At 42.8% G+C, this 19,295-nt stretch overlaps 1 protein-coding gene across 1 annotated transcript in view; it reads left to right on the top strand.

Moving 5' to 3' along the window:
- Positions 1-25: 25 nt before the first annotated feature.
- LOC311245278 (actin, alpha cardiac muscle 1-like) overlaps positions 26-19,295 on the top strand; it is a gene marked incomplete at both ends in the record, with an annotated part of 36,849 nt that continues 17,579 nt past the window's right edge. The window contains one exon of the mRNA XM_084335114.1: positions 26-34. Within this exon, the coding sequence (XP_084191240.1) occupies positions 26-34 (9 nt within the window). The remainder of the gene's footprint in view (positions 35-19,295) is intronic.

The following is a 19,295-nucleotide window of genomic DNA, read 5'->3' as shown; positions in this document are numbered from 1 at the left end:
AAAGTCGGGTTGTGGGTAGGTGACAATGGGGCAAGTAAACAATTTTTTTTGTTATTTGTATTTATATTTTTATGTTTTGGCAACATATTTTGGCTAAATATGCCTCGTTTTATAAATGTGTATTGATAACATAGTGCTGTAATAAAAATTTCGAATAAATATGCATGATCAAGTTCAACAACGTGTGCTTTTATTTTGATATTCCTTAATTTCACATTGAAATTACGCAATACATTAAGTGTGGGGTCGCCAAAAAAAGTCCTAAATAAAATGGGGTTGTGGTATAAAACGTTTTTTTTTTTTTAAATGGTACATTTATATAGCGCATTTATCCAAAGTGCTTTACAATTTTGTTCCTCACATTCACTCACACATTCACACCGACGGTCAACCCCAGCAGGGGGCCTTTCTGTGTGGAGTTTGCATGTTCTCCCTGTGTTCGCGTGGGTTCCCTCGAGATGCTTCCAGCTGCAGGCGTTCAGACCAGCGCTTACAAGCCCTGCACATACAAGCCCCGCACATAGCAACCCCTCGCTTCCATTGGCTGATTTTGGTGACGTGATTTTGGGTCACGTTGCACGTTGCACTGCGGGATTGATTGATTGATTGATTGAAAACTTTATTAACAGATTGCCGTATGATTTGGGTCACGTTGCACTGCGGGATTGATTGATTGATTGATTGATTGATTCATTGATTCATTGATTCATTGATTGATTGATTGAAAACTTTATTAACAGATTGATTGATTGATTGAAAACTTTATTAACAGATTGCCGAATGGGTACACGTGACCACAGGCCCTGATTGATTGATTGAAAACTTTATTAACAGATTGTAGAATGGGTACACGTGACCTGACCGATTGATTGATTGATTGATTGATTGATTGATTGATTGAAAACTTTATTAACAGATTGCAGAATGGGTACAGTGACCGATTGATTGATTGATTGATTGATTGATTGATTGATTTATTGATTGATTGATTGATTGAAAACTTTATTAACAGATTGCAGAATGCAGTACAGCTCAATACACACAATTGTTAAGGGGATGCAGACCATGCAGTACTGTTACATTTGTGACATACAGTAAATATATACAAGGGGGAGGGAACTGTACATTTATGATGAATTGAAAATGGGGGACCCTGATGTAAACAAGACGGAAGTCTTTCTCTGGTCTGCATCCCCTTAACAATTGTGTGTATTGAGCTGTACTGCAGATATATTTCAATTGCCTTACTTATTTACATAAGTATTATAGGCCTACAGCAGTATTGTACAGACAGTCTGTGTGAAGTCTGTGTGGTTATCCAGCTGCACAAAGGCAGAGCAAGAGGCTCTACAGAGGGTGGTGAAGGCGGCAGGCAGGATTGTCGGGACTCCTCTATCAAACATCACCTCCGTCTTCACCTCCCGCTGCCTCCACCGCTCCAAGTGTATCATCAAGGACCAGTCTCACCCAGCACATCACCTCTTTCAGCTCCTTCCCTCAGGGAGGAGATACCGGTCCATACATGCCAAGAGTTAAATATTTAAGAACAGCTTTTTCCCCCAAGCAGTCAGACTGTTAAACGCTCATTGACTGTCCCCTCACGTGCACCATGCACTTACCTGGACTTGATAATCACTGTTACCACTCATCATGCACTTTATTTAAAATATTCTGTTATGTACAGTGTTATATGTGTTTCATGTATGTATATATTGTACTACGGTCTGTGGGAGCTCCCCTGAAATTTCACTCACGGTCATATAAGAGTTTTAATGTACCATGTACAGACATTGGATTTTCTACCCATAATTTGATTTAAAACATTCCATAGATTTTTACCATCATTTCTCACATCATATAACCATGGTTTAAAATATTCCCTTTTTCTCACCTTATTTAACTTTGTGACTTGATTACGTAAGGAACGGTACTTTTGTCTGTCATCTGCAGAACTGGAACACACTGATGCTTTTTTGGCTACAGTATGTCTCTCTCATTCATTAAAATTCATTAAAAGCTACTATCTATCCATGGGGCTGATTTGTTTCTGACATAAATAAGTCCAGTGCAACCTCTGGGTCATCCTCACAACATACCTCCTCCCAGTTTATACCCAACATTTCATTAATAAAACCTTCTACATTAAAACTCTTATATGACCGTGAGTGAAATTTCAGGGGAGCTCCCACAGACCGTAGTACAATATATACATACATGAAACACATATAACACTGTACATAACAGAATATTTTAAATAAAGTGCATGATGAGTGGTAACAGTGATTATCAAGTCCAGGTAAGTGCATGGTGCACGTGAGGGGACAGTCAATGAGCGTTTAACAGTCTGACTGCTTGGGGGAAAAAGCTGTTCTTAAATATTTAACTCTTGGCATGTATGGACCGGTATCTCCTCCCTGAGGGAAGGAGCTGAAAGAGGTGATGTGCTGGGTGAGACTGGTCCTTGATGATACACTTGGAGCGGTGGAGGCAGCGGGAGGTGAAGACGGAGGTGATGTTTGATAGAGGAGTCCCGACAATCCTGCTTGCCGCCTTCACCACCCTCTGTAGAGCCTCTTGCTCTGCCTTTGTGCAGCTGGATAACCACACAGACTTCACACAGACTGTCTGTACAATACTGCTGTAGGCCTATAATACTTATGTAAATAAGTAAGGCAATTGAAATATATCTGCAGTACAGCTCAATACACACAATTGTTAAGGGGATGCAGACCAGAGAAAGACTTCCGTCTTGTTTACATCAGGGTCCCCCATTTTCAATTCATCATAAATGTACAGTTCCCTCCCCCTTGTATATATTTACTGTATGTCACAAATGTAACAGTACTGCATGGTCTGCATCCCCTTAACAATTGTGTGTATTGAGCTGTACTGCATTCTGCAATCTGTTAATAAAGTTTTCAATCAATCAATCAATCAATAAATCAATAAATCAATCAATCAATCAATCAATCGGTCACTGTACCCATTCTGCAATCTGTTAATAAAGTTTTCAATCAATCAATCAATCAATCAATCGGTCAGGTCACGTGTACCCATTCTACAATCTGTTAATAAAGTTTTCAATCAATCAATCAGGGCCTGTGGTCACGTGTACCCATTCGGCAATCTGTTAATAAAGTTTTCAATCAATCAATCAATCTGTTAATAAAGTTTTCAATCAATCAATCAATCAATCAATCAATCAATCAATCAATCAATCAATCAATCAATCAATCAATCAATCAATCCCGCAGTGCAACGTGACCCAAATCATACGGCAATCTGTTAATAAAGTTTTCAATCAATCAATCAATCAATCCCGCAGTGCAACGTGCAACGTGACCCAAAATCACGTCACCAAAATCAGCCAATGGAAGCGAGGGGTTGCTATGTGCGGGGCTTGTATGTGCAGGGCTTGTAAGCGCTGGTCTGAACGCCTGCAGCTGGAAGCATCTCGAGGGAACCCACGCGAACACAGGGAGAACATGCAAACTCCACACAGAAAGGCCCCCTGCTGGGGTTGACCGTCGGTGTGAATGTGTGAGTGAATGTGAGGAACAAAATTGTAAAGCACTTTGGATAAATGCGCTATATAAATGTACCATTTACCATTTTATCCAAAGGGCTTTACAATATTTGTTCCTTACATTCACCCATTCACACACCGATGGCGGAGGCAACCATGCAAGGTGCCAACCTGCTCATTGGGAGCAATTAGGGGTTAAGTGTCTTGCTCAAGGACAATTCGACACACTGGCGGGAGGAGCGGGAATCGAACCGGGAACCTTCAGATTACCAGATGACTGCTCTACCTCCTGAGCTACTGTCGTTGGGCTGTTGGGATACATCAAACGCGTTGCTGTTGTGATTGGTTAAAGAAAAAACAAATGACTGAGGACTCTCTGCAATGCCCTTCCATTTAGTCGTGAACTGGAATGAAATGCAAGGCTGAGTATTAATAACCTTTGGCCAAAGATAGAGACAGAAGAAGATGGGTTAATATCACTGTGTGTTTAACTTTTTGATTGATACTGTCTGGTCCTTCAGCCACTGTGTGGTCAGTGAAGACTGCATTAAAATAATTATAATAATTCATTACATTTATATAGCGCTTTTCTAGACACTCAAAGCACTCCCCACAATGTACGGTGGAAATTGCCTCCTTCACCACCACTGATAGCAGTAGCACCCAACCTTGGGCTATGCAGGCTCAATGGCTGCCATACACTGGCACCAGGCACATCACACTACACAATGGCTGAACGGCCGAGACAGGGATTGATATCAGCCAATTAAGGGGGGAGGGATGATTAGGTGGCCTTGATGTCAGAGACCTGATTGGGAATTTGGCCAGGAACGTTGGGGAACCCCCTACTCTTTTTCCTGGGTTCTTTAACGACCGAGATTCAGTCAGGAGGACCTTGGTTTAGCATCTAATCCGAAGGATGGCACTTGCAGCTATAAGGTGTCCCTATCACCATAACAGGGGCATTGTTACTGACTAGTCCAGAGGACAGAGTGCCCCCTGCTGGACAACACATTAAAACACATAAACAAACACATCATTCTGAACCCCCAGGGCAGCAGGGAGGACGGAGGATCTCACCATCATGTCCTGATCAGTGGCCAAGAAGGGACCTCTCAGCCACGTCGTGCATTCATTTCTATTGTACATTTTTTCTTTTAAATCATTTGTATTATTTGCTCACTGAGCATTCTGCTCGTTGTTGCTTCTAACTCTCGTGGTTCTAATTTGAAAAGGAACATATTTGTGGACACAAAGAAATGCACAAGCAATGCACAACAAGGACAGATGAGGATGGTGATGAAGATGACAGATGATGATGATGATGATGATGATGATGATGATGATGATGATGATGATGATGATGATGATGATGATGATGATGATGATGATGATGATGGTGGATGAATAATGTGGACTGAACTGTAAGTAAGTAAGTAAACTTTATTTGTATAGCACCTTTCACAGATAAAATCACAAAGTGCTTCACAGAAGTAAAACATAGCAACAGCAACGCACTACACATAAAACAATTCTGACAACATAAGTAAATGAAATAACTAAATATGAGTGCAACATAAATGGCATTCCTAAAAACAAAACAACAATTATAAATAAATAAACAAAGTATACAACCAGGAATTAATTCAAATGAATTAAAAGCCTGTCTGACTGAATAAAAACGTTTTCAACTGTTCCTTAAAAATGGATAGGGAGTCAAGTGAACGCATAGAAAGGGGGAGGGTGTTCCAAAGGGTGAAGAGGTGTTCCAAAGGGTGAAGAGGCTTCAGACTTGATCCTGTGGGCTCTGACGGTGGACTTGTTTTGTTGTATGTTCTGAAAAGGTGTCAGACCCGATGATCTATGAACCGGAAATAACTCAAACATTATATCTCAATCACTAGGCCTATATCTCAACTGTTACACATCATATTAAACACAACGCCATGGTAACTGTCTCTGTGGGAGACACACTGTGTAACACGTCATATTCTCACCTTTTACCAAACCGCTTCTAATCACTCATTTCTGAACGGGTTTTTGTGAAATTTGGACATGTACTACACAAGTCCAACTTCGGGCTATGGACCCAGGGTGTTTCAGCCATACCATTTATTTTGTAAATACTACCTCTGGACTACTAACTACTACAGTTCTACAACTCAAGTTCAGACCTATGTCACATATGCATGTGCTATGTATAAAGTAGGCCTATTTTGGTTTGCAAAAAAGGTATGCAGTCCTCAAAAACTAAAACTAAAATGGCCACTTTTGGGGGCGCCTGTTAAGAGGCCACAACGCCATGGTAACTGTCTCTGTCGAAGACACTCTGTGTAAGATGTCATATTAAACATAACACCATGGTAACTGTCTCTCTGTGGAAGACGTTCACCTTGATGACCTCAATGATTCCTTAGTGATAGTTTTGTACAACTGAACAGAATATATCCTATGCCACTAGGTGGCGGTATATCCCCTTTTCATCATGTACTACTGGTACTGTCATCATTAGATCACATTATCCTACTGTTTAGCAAACCTTCCAGTGTAATTTTTCATTCTTAATTATTTAATATTAATATTCAGCTAATTACTATTTCGATTTTTTTAAAGGGGCACTTCACTAAAAAACAATGCTGATTTGTTTTGCACATCATCTCACACAGAAAATGACAGCTCGATGCAGTCCATATAAGACAAGATATTGCTATTGATTGATTGATTGATTGAAAATGTTATTAACAGATTGCAGAATGGGTACAATACAGTACGGCTCAATACACACAATTGTTAAGGGGATGCAGACCAGAGAAACTGTACATTGGAGGTGGTTGGGTGGGTGGGGGGGTTGGGTAGGCGGGTGGGGGGGGGGGCTGTACATTGGAGAGGGTTGGGTTTGGACATTTACAGGGGCCAGTTTCGAATTGCAGTCTCTCGTAGGTGCTCTTTTAGAGTGGTTTTGAAGGTGGGTAGTGATTCACATTCCTTTACAGCTTTGGGTAGGGCGTTCCACATTGATGTGGCATAATTGCGAAACGTGTTTAGTCCCTTGTTTGAGCCGAATCAGGGTTTAACATGATTTGTGGAGCTCCCTCTGGTGTTGTGGTCGTGGTATTCACTGACCTTTGGGAAGTATTTTGACATGTACATGGGTAACTTAGTCGTATAGTGTATCTTGTAGATCAGGCCCATTGCAAGTTGCTGTACTCTGTCATCTACTCTAAGCCATCCTAGGTTGTCAAAGTGGGCAGGGGTGAGGTGGGTTCTAGGAGTAATATCAAGCAGTAGTCTGACCAGTTTGTTTTGTGATGTTTGTAATTTTGTTTTTAGCGCCTTTGAGGTGCTTTGGTACCATGAGGTGCAAGCATAGTCGTAGTACCCTTGAATGAGTGCTCCTGTCAGAGTCTTCAGGGTATTCTTGTTTACCAGAGAGGAGATCCGGTACAAGAAACTAGTTAGTTGGTTGACTTTTTTGATTACATTGGATGCCATTTTATTCTTTCATCTACATCATGTTTAGAGTTTTTGGTGTGAGATTGTGTGTGTGAGATTATGTCAAGGTGACATAATCTCAGGAGGTAGAGTGGTCGTAGAGTGTTGAAGTGTCCTTAACCCCCCCAGATGAGCAAGTTGGCACCTCGCATGGTTGCCTCCGCCGTCGGTGTGTGAATGTGTGAGTGAATGCGTGATATGTGAGAAACAAATTGTAAAGCGCTTTGGATAAAAGCTGCTATATAAATGCAACATTTACCATTATGTGCAAAATAAATCAGCATTGTTTTAAATGACAACAGAGCAGTGCATTGCTCTTAACTAAATTACAGTGCATAAGAGGTAGTGAGATCAAATTAGCATAGAACTGACACATGAATTTGATAAGAAGTGTATAAAAGTAGGCAGAATTAGAATAGTGCAGATAAAATACAATTTGTGTAAAAATCATATACATGGAAGATTCATACTGGATCATTATGGATGTTAATAATTACAACTACAGGACCCTCTCAGTAAAACAAATCCGGTTGAATCCGGGGGCACAGGAAGAACATTATGTGAATTCTTAAAATGGGTGGCATTCCCCTTTAAATATTCCTCTCATTGGCCTAATGTCTAGTAAATTATATCATAAAACTTTTTTTGGGTGGACCCCCTGGGGCCCCCACCCCCTGGTGCCCGCCCCTAGGTTTACTCTAGGTTGAGAGGCCCCCTCCCCCTGGTGCCCGCCCCTAGGTTTACTCTAGGTTGAGAGGCCTCCTCCTACTGGTGGACAGGTTTACTCTAGGTTGAGAGGCCTCCTCCTACTGGTCGACAGGTTTACTCTAGGTTGAGAGGCCTCCTCCTACTGGTCAACAGGTTTACTCAAAACAGGGTCATGAGGTCAGTAGTGTTGTCTAGGACAGGGGTTCCCAAACTTTTCAGGCCGCGACCCCCAAATAACGGTGTCAGAGAGCCGTGACCCCCACTATTATAGGAGGTAAAAAAAATAATATATATATATATATATATATATATATATATATATATATATATATATATATATATATATATATATATATATATATATATTTTTTTTTTTTTTTTTTTATTTTAATTTTTTTATATAAATGGAAATGTATGGTTGAAACATGCAAACGTTCAAACGCACACACACTAATAAGCATTGGAGGCTTTTAACCAGGGCCGGCCTGGGGAAATCATTCAGGCCAGGAAATATAGTGCAAAATATAGCCCCACCAGGAAATGTTTTGTTACAAAGACTTCATTTCCTGCATTCTGGTACCCTTTAAATGCCAGTGTTTGTGATGGCATCACAAATTATTGTTAAAAAACAGGCTAGCATTATGTATGATTAGCAACAACACTGATTTAGATGGATTTTCTGTTTTTTTGTAATGTCAGATTGAAAGAAAAATTAAATACAATCTTTTATTCAACTTCAGCCCTGATCATAACACCACATATTAATTTTATAATTCTAACCCTTTAAATGCCAGTGTGTGATGGCATATATTTGCAATATATCAAATGCAAAGTAGATTTTTCTGGTGGGGATTATTGCAGGCTAGCATCTGTCAATGATTAGCAACAACAGTTTTTTGTAAGGGTCCCGCCTCCACCAATCACATGCGGCTCCCTTTGTGTGTGTGTGAGAGCAAGAGAGAGAGAGAGAGAGAGAGAGAGAGAGAGAGAGAGAGAGAGAGAGAGAGAGAGAGAGAGAGAGAGAGAGAGAGAGAGAGAGAGAGAGAGAGAGAGAGAGATAGTTCTCCAACTTTTGTGAGTTGCAGTGATCTCCTGGTTGTTCCCCACCTAGGTTATCTAACTATTGCGCTGCTGCAACTAGAAACACTGGCCTGGCCTGCTTCTAAGTTCAGTGGCCTGACTGCATTAAAAAATAAAATAAAAAATGAAATCATCTGGCGACCCCCCCCCCCCCCGCGGCGGCTCGCGACCCCCACTTTGGGAACCCCTGGTCTAGGACCTAACAGGGTCATGAGGTCAGTAGTGTAGTCTAGGTCATAACAGGGTCATGAGGTCAGTAGTGTCATATAGGTCATAACAGGGTCATGAGGTCAGTAGTGTAGTCTAGGACATAACAGGGTAATGAGGTCAGTAGTGTAGTCTAGGTCATAACAGGGTCATGAGGTCAGTAATGTCATATAGGTCATAACAGGGTCATGAGGTCAGTAGTGTTGTCTAGGTCATAACAGGGTCATTAGGTCAGTAGTGTCATATAGGTCATAACAGGGTAATGAGGTCAGTAGTGTCATATAGGTCATAACAGGGTCACAAGGTCAGTAATGTCATATAGGTCATAACAGGGTCATTAGGTCAGTAGTGTCATATAGGTCATAACAGGGTCATGAGGTCAGTAGTGTCATATAGGTCATAACAGGGTCATGAGGTCAGTAGTGTTGTCTAGGTCATAACAGGGTCATTAGGTCAGTAGTGTCATATAGGTCATAACAGGGTCATTAGGTCAGTAGTGTCATATAGGTCATAACAGGGTCATAAGGTCAGTAGTGTCATATAGGACAGAGGCGCTCTCATGTTCTCTTACGGACCCCAGCTGATATGATTTATGTTGTGAGATATGATGAAATCACCTGTTCCTTTATTGATCCGCTTGGAGACATTCATGTCTTCTTCTTTCGTGTAACATCAGAGGTCCGACTCCATATCTTGTAGCCACACCCTTATCTCTGGTCCCACGTCAACGAGGCTGGCTTCCGAGGGTGGTCTGTATAGGGGGGCAGATGGTCAGGATATGTTCGACAGTCTGCTCAGGGTCTCCACACATGCAGCGCTGTCTACCAGGCCAGACTTATTCAATGATGCTTTGAAGCGACCGACCCCAGTTCTTAAACGGTTCAGCAATGAGTCCATTGATCGTCTCCTCATTCATGTGTCATAGCAGCTTGGGGGGCAGGAAAAAAGATGATGATAGAAATAATAATAGAATAGAACATAATAACAAGGATGGCAATATAGACAATGTATTCTCTATCCATAATTATAATAGTATACTTGGTAAACATACATTCACTTGGGGTGGGATCCACAAAGAATGGATTGCACAGTGCTAATTGCACTCTTACTTACAATTTATGATGAATTGAAAATGGGGGACCCTGATGTAAACAAGACGAAAGTCTTTCTCTGGTCTGCATCCCCTTAACAATTGTGTGTATTGAGCCGTACTGTACTGTACTGTACCCATTCTGCAATCAGTTAATACAATTTTCACCTGCGCGGGTAGGTGACAGTGGGCAAGTAAAAGAAATATTTATGTTCTGGCAACATATTCTGGCTAAATATGCCTCGTTTTATAAATGTGTATTGATAACATAGTGCTGTAATACGATTTTCTAATAAATGCATGATCAAGTTCAACAATGTGTGCTTTTATTTTGATATTCCTTAATTCCACATTGAAATTACGCGATACAAGTGTGGGGTCCCCAAAAGAAATACTATATAAAATGGGGTTGCGGTATAAAAAAGTTTTAGAACTCCTGCTCTATGGGTAAAGAAAAAAAAAAGCCTCTAATCAGATAACGCCCCACCCCCACGCCCCCCAGGAACTACCATGACCAGGGTGCCTTGCATGGTCATGGGCGGGTGGACCACATGTCCTTCAGTCCGTGCACAATAGCTTCAGCAGTTCAACCATTATAGGAAGTAATAGTGATCTGTGAGAGAGCTATTGGTATGGGGGGTGGAGGAGGGTGTGTGTATATAAATATATATTGTGTGTGTGTTTGTGTGTGTGTGTGTGTGTCTGTGGAGGGCTATTTTCAGGGGTCAGAATGTGGACTATGCCTGGGGTGGCCGTGGGCTCTGGTCATATGATGTCACGCCACCAGGAGGGTTCCAAGAAGTTCAGTCCCGATCAAACAATAGCTCAGTATGTGTCTCCCGGCCCATACTGTAATAAATAACACTTTATTACGCGTGTCGGACCGCCTTCCCCTATGGAAAGGCTGCTCCCTACGAAAAGGCTATTTGAAACATGGGTCAGCGCCAGAGAGACGGACCTCTTCCGTGAGCTGACCCTAGAAGGAGGGGAACAAACACTTTCAGCCAATACGGCAACAACTGCAAATCTCTACCGTCATCCAATCGTGTTGATGAGTGGTGACATTTTAACTTTCTCAAAGGAATCAAAATGTGTCAACGGAGTGATATCATTTCAGCATCACGCTCCAATACAAAATTCTTTTCTCGAAACAAGCAACATGTCTATGAAACAGAGGGAGTGACTTCTCTAATTCCGATACAAGATAATGTGGATGAGTATATACAGTAGGTGTTGCACGTGAATTTATTACAAGTATGTGTATGTATATTTACCTGCGTGTATGTATATTTACGTGTGAGAGACCGGTAACTCTCCGAGGCGACAGGAGAGGATTAAACGTCCCTGTTAGAGGTCATGACCCCGGGGGATGGCTGGGAATCTTAAAAGGGGGTGAGAGGGTCCAGGGGTCGCACCAGCCACCGCAGCGTGGAGGTCAAATCCAGCTGAAGCCCATTCCAAAGGCTGGAACGTCCATTTTGAAGTGATGTTTGTGGGAGGAGCTTTTCAGCCTATATAGACCACCGCAACACTTCCGGTATTTTCCGCTCATGGGAGAGAGAGCGTGGGGGGGGGGGGTAAAATGAATGAATGTTGATGAGAGCCTTGACCTAAGTGGTTGTAGCTACGGCTGTGGGGGTGCTGGAGACATGATCCAATATACTAGTCTCCTGAACACGGAGGGACCAACCTCAAGTCGATCTGCGGACAATCCAGAGAGACTCACTGGGAAATCTGCGCATGGCGGCAATTTGTTGAGTTTCCGGGCAAATTCCCCCTTTTTTTTGTATTTTATTTTTTTATTATTTTTTAAACAAACATATAAACAAACATGACAACACACGATAAGATATACAAGCATTAATTGTCAGGGCACATCCAATGAGATCACCTTTTAGTTAGTTGTCTTATATAAGATATACCCATAATACCTGTTATCTAAAAAAAAACCTACACACATATGCTCAGCTCGAACCCCCCCCTCCCGGACCCCACCTTGAGAAGTACCTCCACTATCCCTCGCACCTAACCAGACACTACCATTATAAGCTAGCTTTTATTCTCTCCACCACTTCTAACCACATTGACATTTTGGATTCATTGAGACCCAGAATTCTTGCTGTAGATATTTCATGGTAAATTACATCGAGATATGTAAGAAACCAAACTTTACGGCAAATTTTTTCCGGTTGAAACCAGCGTGATGCGATCAGCTTTTTGGCTACTGTGATACCCGATAAAACCAATCTCTTTAGCTGTGGATTCACTGCAAACTCAAAAACATCATTCAATAGTAATACCGAGGGGTGTACAGGTATATTCCAAGATACGAGTTTTGATATTTGTTGGGTCACATCTTTCCAGAATGCCTTAACTGGTGAGCAGTCCCAATACATGTGCATAAATGTCCCTTCGTCCCCATTTGTACATTGGGTGCATTTGGAATCTTGTTTGAGCCCCATTCGGCACAGTCTTATAGGAGTCAAGTATGTCCTGTGAATATAGTTAAGATTGATTTGTTGATGATCCGGGTTCCTTGATGTAAGTCGGACATTTGCCCAGGCTCCTTGCCAATCAAAGTCATTTTCCAGGTCTGGTATATCCCTCCTCCAGACAGAGTCAAGTTGGAGGGTTTCATACGAGGACGTTAGTAATTGATGGCAAATTCCCCCTTTAAAGATTAGCCAGCGTGTGTAAATGACCAGTTTGACATAATTTTCATTAAATGTAATTTTTTTTTTAATAATTTAAAACATTGAGCTCAGTGGCAATTTTTCATGTCTGGTAATTTTTTGCATGGTGTTATTCACCCTCAAAGATGAAAACATTTAATGTATATTCTCCTTTGTTTCATTATAATTTACTCAAGCCAAGTAACAGACAGACACTATTTCTGACACTGGGAATATATTCCCGGAGGTCCATATATGTCCCTATAGATACCAAGAACATCCAAATGGACCTTGTAGAAGTGGAGCAATCTTCCATTTACTTTTATTTTATTTTTAGGCGAATTTTCTCAAAATATGGCTAGGGCTTAAGAGGTTAAGATGGGTCAGATTCAGAGGGTTAATAAAAGTACAACTTAACTTAACGTAACAGGGCGGCCAGGTGGTGCAGTTGGCAAGGCACTCACCACCAATGCTGGAGACGCTGGGTTCGCGTGTTCGATCCCAGCTCTCCACATTGTTTTCAGTTTGGCTGGTCGTCCGTATTAATACAATTGGCAGTATTAGAGGGTGGGAAAGCTGATGGGTGGGTCCTGGGCGTTGTAAACAGAAAAATACTCCTACAGTTCGGCCGGGGCGCCTGCTCAGCGAAGGAAGGATCTGCAGGGAGGTAGTGTGACCTTCCACACGTTACACTCTCCCAGTGAGAATCTGAGCTGCCAGGCTGGCTGCCGGCTGGGGGGAAAAAAAGATAGTAATAAAAAGAATAAAAAATAATTAACGTAACAGCGGGCCTTCTCTTGCACCCAGACATGCCTCTTCCTCAGAGGGATGGAGAATACAAAAGAAGATGATGTTGTTTAAAGTCTCTGCCTTGGTGCAGTTTCCAACCCACAACTGCATTGATATGGGTTCATGGTTTTCAGTGAGCAACACAACTTTCTATTTTATTTCTCAAACAAACATGACAGTAATATACTGTATGTCTGTATTAACAGTAATATACTATATGTCTGTATTAACAGTAATATACTATATGTCTGTATTATCAGTAATATACTATATGTCTGTATTATCAGTAATATACTATATGTCTGTATTAACAGTAATATACAATATGTCTGTATTAACATTAATATATTATGTCTGTATTAACAGTAATATATGTCTGTATTAACAGTAATATACAATATGTCTGTATTAACAGTACTATACTATATGTCTGTATTAACAGTAATATACAATATGTCTGTATTAACAGTAATATACTATATATCTGTATTAACAATAATATACTAGCTGTATTAACAGCTAGCCCTGGCACTTTCTTCATAAAGAGCATCACTTTTCTTCTGTGTCTGCATTATATTTCTCAGATGTACTCATACTTTTACTTAGGCCTTTTATTCCTTTCGGAACATAGGCCATTGATGAAAAGTTTCCACCCCTGTCTGTCTTGCGCCATCCTCTCCAGCTGTTTCAGATGTACTCATGCTTTCCTATAATAATTTAATATGTGCATATTACACTGATCCAAAGGTTGTATCTGCCCCATCAAACCATCATCTCCATATTTGTCCATCCCCCTGTAAGCCACTTCCTGCCATCTGATTGGTCCGTGGCGGGAACCGGAATAGCCTATCAGAATTGGTCTGGCCAAGTGGGTAAACCCTGTGTAGCCTGTGCCAGCTGGCCTCCTATTGGCTGGCCTCCTATTCATGGCCATCATTCACTCCACTGCACAGTCAGACATTCATGGTATTCAGGAGCCAAACCTTAACGATACTGTATGTGCCTCCCTGCCAACTGAACCAGACAGGGACACTGTTCACGAAGAGTGTACAGCCTCCCTGGACCTTCAGAGCATTGGTTCTGGACCTTTCAGAGCACTGGTTCTGGACCTTTCAGAGCACTGGTTCTGGACCTTGAGAGCACTGGTTCTGGACCTTTCAGAGCATTGGTTCTGGACCTTCAGAGCACTGGTTCTGGACCTTTCAGAGCATTGGTTCTGGACCTTCAGAGCACTGGTTCTGGACCTTTCAGAGCACTGGTTCTGGACCTTGAGAGCACTGGTTCTGGACCTTTCAGAGCATTGGTTCTGGACCTTTCAGAGCACTGGTTCTGGACCTTTCAGAGCACTGGTTCTGGACCTTGAGAGCACTGGTTCTGGACCTTTCAGAGCATTGGTTCTGGACCTTCAGAGCACTGGTTCTGGACCTTTCAGAGCATTGGTTCTGGACCTTCAGAGCACTGGTTCTGTTTGTGGCTCAAAGGTGTATCGCTGCGCATGTCAACGTTCAGCCATGTCAACTCAAGCGTGAACAGTGTAGGGACCAGTGATGCCACAGATTACTTGTAAAAATAATCTGATTACTGATTACTCCTTTAAAAAGTAATCTAGTTACTTTACTGATTACTTGATTATCATACTTTGAAAGTAACTAGGTTACGAAGTCTTCGTCGGGACCCTGCTGCTGCCACAACATAAGAATGACAACAGTTTTTTTTTTAATAATGCTTTATTGAAAGTGCATAATGTCATAAATCATGATTGGCTGCTCAGACAGGTCATCATGAGACGTCATCAGCCATCAGGCCATATAAGGTCACAGCTGTCCACTGCTCAGGCACTCTAGAACAGTGGTTCCCAAACGAAATAAAATAGAAAATGTATATAATATAATTTTAATAACAAATTAAATTGTAAAACCGTTGTGTAATATAAAACATGGTATTATAGTTTGTTATTCTCATGTGTGTGTGGCTGTGTGTGTGCGCGAGCGCACGTCCCATCTCCGGTCTAGCTGACTGTACCCCTGGCTCTCTTATCATCAGCATTATGAGATAGTAACTAAATAGTAACGCACAGCCACTTGGAAAAGTAACTGTAATCAGATTACTGGCTTGTAAAAAGTAACAAGTTAGATTTACTGAAAAAAGTTATCAGATTAGAGTAACTAGTTACTGGCATCACTGGTAGGGACCCAAACAGGTTCTGCGACAATACACAGAAGGTTAACCCTTTCACTGCCACACAACATCAGGTTAACCCTTTCACTGCCACACTACAGAATGTTAACCCTTTACTATCACACTACCGACGGTAACCGTTAAAGTATGACGAATGAGAACAAATGACTAGCTCTAAAGCAGTGACTGAGATGGTCTACTATCTCTGAAGCAGTGACTGAGATGGTCTACTAGCTCTAAAGCAGTGACTGAGATGGTCTACTAGCTCTGAAGCAGCTGACTGAGATGGTCTACTAGCTCTGAAGCAGTGACTGAGATGGTCTACTAGCTCTGAAACAGTGACTGAGATGGTCTACTAGCTCTGAAGCAGTGACTGAGATGGTCTACTAGCTCTGAAACAGTGACTGAGATGGTTTACTAGCTCTGAAACAGTGACTGAGATGGTCTACTAGCTCTGAAGCAGGTGACTGAGATGGTCTACTAGCTCTGAAGCAGCTGACTGAGATGGTCTACTAGCTCTGAAGCAGTGACTGAGATGGTCTACTAGCTCTAAAGCAGTGACTGAGATGGTCTACTAGCTCTGAAGCAGCTGACTGAGATGGTCTACTAGCTCTGAAACAGTGACTGAGATGGTCTACTAGCTCTGAAGCAGTGACTGAGATGGTCTACTAGCTCTGAAGCAGTGACTGAGATGGTCTACTAGCTCTGAAGCAGTGACTGAGATGGTCTACTAGCTCTGAAGCAGTGACTGAGATGGGCTACTAGCTCTGAAGCAGCTGACTGAGATGGTCTACTAGCTCTAAAGCAGTGACTGAGATGGTCTACTAGCTCTGAAGAAGTGACTGAGATGGTCTACTAGCTCTGAAGAAGTGACTGAGATGGTCTACTAGCTCTGAAGCAGTGACTGAGATGGTCTACTAGCTCTGAAACAGTGACTGAGATGGTCTACTAGCTCTGAAGCAGTGACTGAGATGGGCTACTAGCTCTGAAGCAGCTGACTGAGATGGTCTACTAGCTCTGAAGCAGTGACTGAGATGGTCTACTAGTCTGAAGCAGTGACTGAGATGGGCTACTAGCTCTGAAGCAGCTGACTGAGATGGTCTACTAGCTCTGAAGCAGTGACTGAGATGGTCTACTAGCTCTGACGCAGTGACTGAGATGGTCTACTAGCTCTGAAGCAGTGACTGAGATGGTCTACTAGCTCTGAAGCAGTGACTGAGATGGTCTACTAGCTCTGAAGCAGCTGACTGAGATGGTCTACTAGCTCTGAAGCAGTGACTGAGATGGTCTACTAGCTCTGAAGCAGTAACTGAGATGGTCTACTAGCTCTGAAGCAGCTGACTGAGATGGTCTACTAGCTCTGAAACAGTGACTGAGATGGTCTACTAGCTCTGAAGCAGGTGGGCTCTGACCAACGCCACAACAAATACCACAGGTACTTTCACAGGTCGTGTCCCATTCCTCAATTTTGAGGTCAAATGCCGAAACATGACCTAGCTCCATGACCCGCACCCACCACGCTATTCCAGCCACCACAAGGATACCTGGGACCTGACACATTCCTGCGCTTGGCAGACAGCAGGTGTGGAAGGCCCCATGCTCTGAGCGTCGCAATAAAGTGTGTCTCGGACAGCAACGCGGGCAGAAGGGTTCACACCGTTCACATGTTACATGATAGAAGTTTCATGTATTGTAACCTCGTTCCCAGTTTTATCTCCTCCGTGAGATGAAGCCTGGTAAAGAACTACGGCCGAAAGTGTGTCTGCGGTAGAATATCCGGTGTATGTACTTCCCCTGGAAGCTGCCTCCGAACGGACCAAACTTTTCCCGAATCCTGTCGGCAAACAAGCTAGAACGTCCCGGTCGCGTGTATATTTTCCCTAACGCACTTTCACTTCCGCGTTCGGGTTCCGCGATCTGATTGGCCACTGACGTTTCTCTCAGCGCCAATCGCCTGTTTCTATCACTGGTTAAGCTTGGTGACTCTTTCGAAGTTGATTACGGTTAGAGTTTGGTTTAGAGCAGGGCGATAGACCACCAGCCCTGATTCCAAACTCTAACCTTAACCAACTTCGAAGGAGTCGCCAAGCTTAACCAGTGATAGAACTAGGCGTTAGCTAGCTAGCAGGCTGTTAGAGGCATAACTAGGCGTAACGCGATTGGCGCTTAGAGAAACGTCAGTGGCCAATCAGATCGCGGAACCCGAACGCGGAAGTGAAAGTGCATTAGGGAAAATATACACGCGGTCATGTAGTAAATTCTTCAGGCAAAGCCTTTGCAGTGGCTTAAACGAGGAAATATTGGGGGGGCAGGTGGCGCACGGAGATTACGTTCGTCACCAACACCGGGAGACACTGGATTCGCCTGTTCAAATCCAGCTCCCGGCGTTGCTATCAGCTTGGCTGGCCTCTCACACTGATACAATTGGCTGTATCAGAGGGTGGGAAAGCTGAAGGGTGGGTCCTGGGCGTTGTGGACAGCGACCCCTACAGTTCGGTCGGGGCGCCTGCTCAGCAAGGGTTGGAACTAAGGAGAGATAGTGTGGCCTCCCGCACGCTACACTCTCCCCGGTGAGAACCTGCGCGGCCAGGTTGGCCTGCCGGCAGGCTGCACATGCGTCGGAGGAAAGCATGTGACAGTCTCCGGTCTCCCGGACCAACAGTAGGGGAAAGTACGCAACAACCAGGAAGGGTGGGATGGGAGAAAAATCGGGAAAAAGGAGGGGAAGAAAGATAAAAAAAATAAAAATAAACTAAAAAAAAACGAGGAAATATTGTGCACTTCACACGTTTCTATAATTGTTTTGTCGAGACCGGAAAGCCTGTAGCCTGTACTTCCGTTTACACACTTTAGGAGGCCTATCTTTATCAGCCTACATGTATTGGAATGCCTTTTGAGAACATTTGATGTGACTGTTTCAATCAGACAGCCAATCAGAACAAGGCAGGGGCGGGGACATTTATTGGGTTAGAAAAATAGTGAGCTATTGTGCAGCAAGTTGTGTACCAGTGATGGAAAGATAGGAGGGTAGCTCTTACTAGGCTGTTGGTTTATTGGTGTTGTCGAACAGGCCAAATAATTATTCAAAGCATCATGATTTAAATGAGATTATACCATGATATTATCCGCGCTCGTGGCGTGCACGTGTGTCCTCGAGATACACAGTTTTCAGGGACACACTCTCCTCCTACTGTGCTCTATAGCGCCAACTAGTGGTCGCTATCCTAGAGAACCCCTGCCACCCCCTCCATGATGAGCTGACCGCAATGCAGTCCACGTTTAGCCACAGACTTATCCCCCCCCCGACATACCACAAAGCGCTTCGGGCAGTCCTTTGTGCCGGTGGCAATCAGGCTTCACAACCAGGCAGGGCCAGGACGGGCTAACTGCCGTGGACTGGAGGAGCTGATTTGTGGACTGTAACTAATTAACAACATGATTAGACTCTTTTTCTTTTCATTTTTTTACCACTTTTAGCCCTATTTTCGCTCTTTTTTTGTTCTTTCTTAGCCCTACGTACTATGTTCGTCTTTGTTTTTGTTGACAAAATCTG

This window comes from Notolepis coatsorum (assembly GCF_963971535.1).
Source record: "Notolepis coatsorum genome assembly, chromosome: 18".
NCBI classification, from domain to species: domain Eukaryota; kingdom Metazoa; phylum Chordata; class Actinopteri; order Aulopiformes; family Paralepididae; genus Notolepis; species Notolepis coatsorum.
The sequence above is the reverse complement of the archived record's forward strand: the minus strand, read 5'-3'. Positions and strand labels throughout refer to the sequence as shown.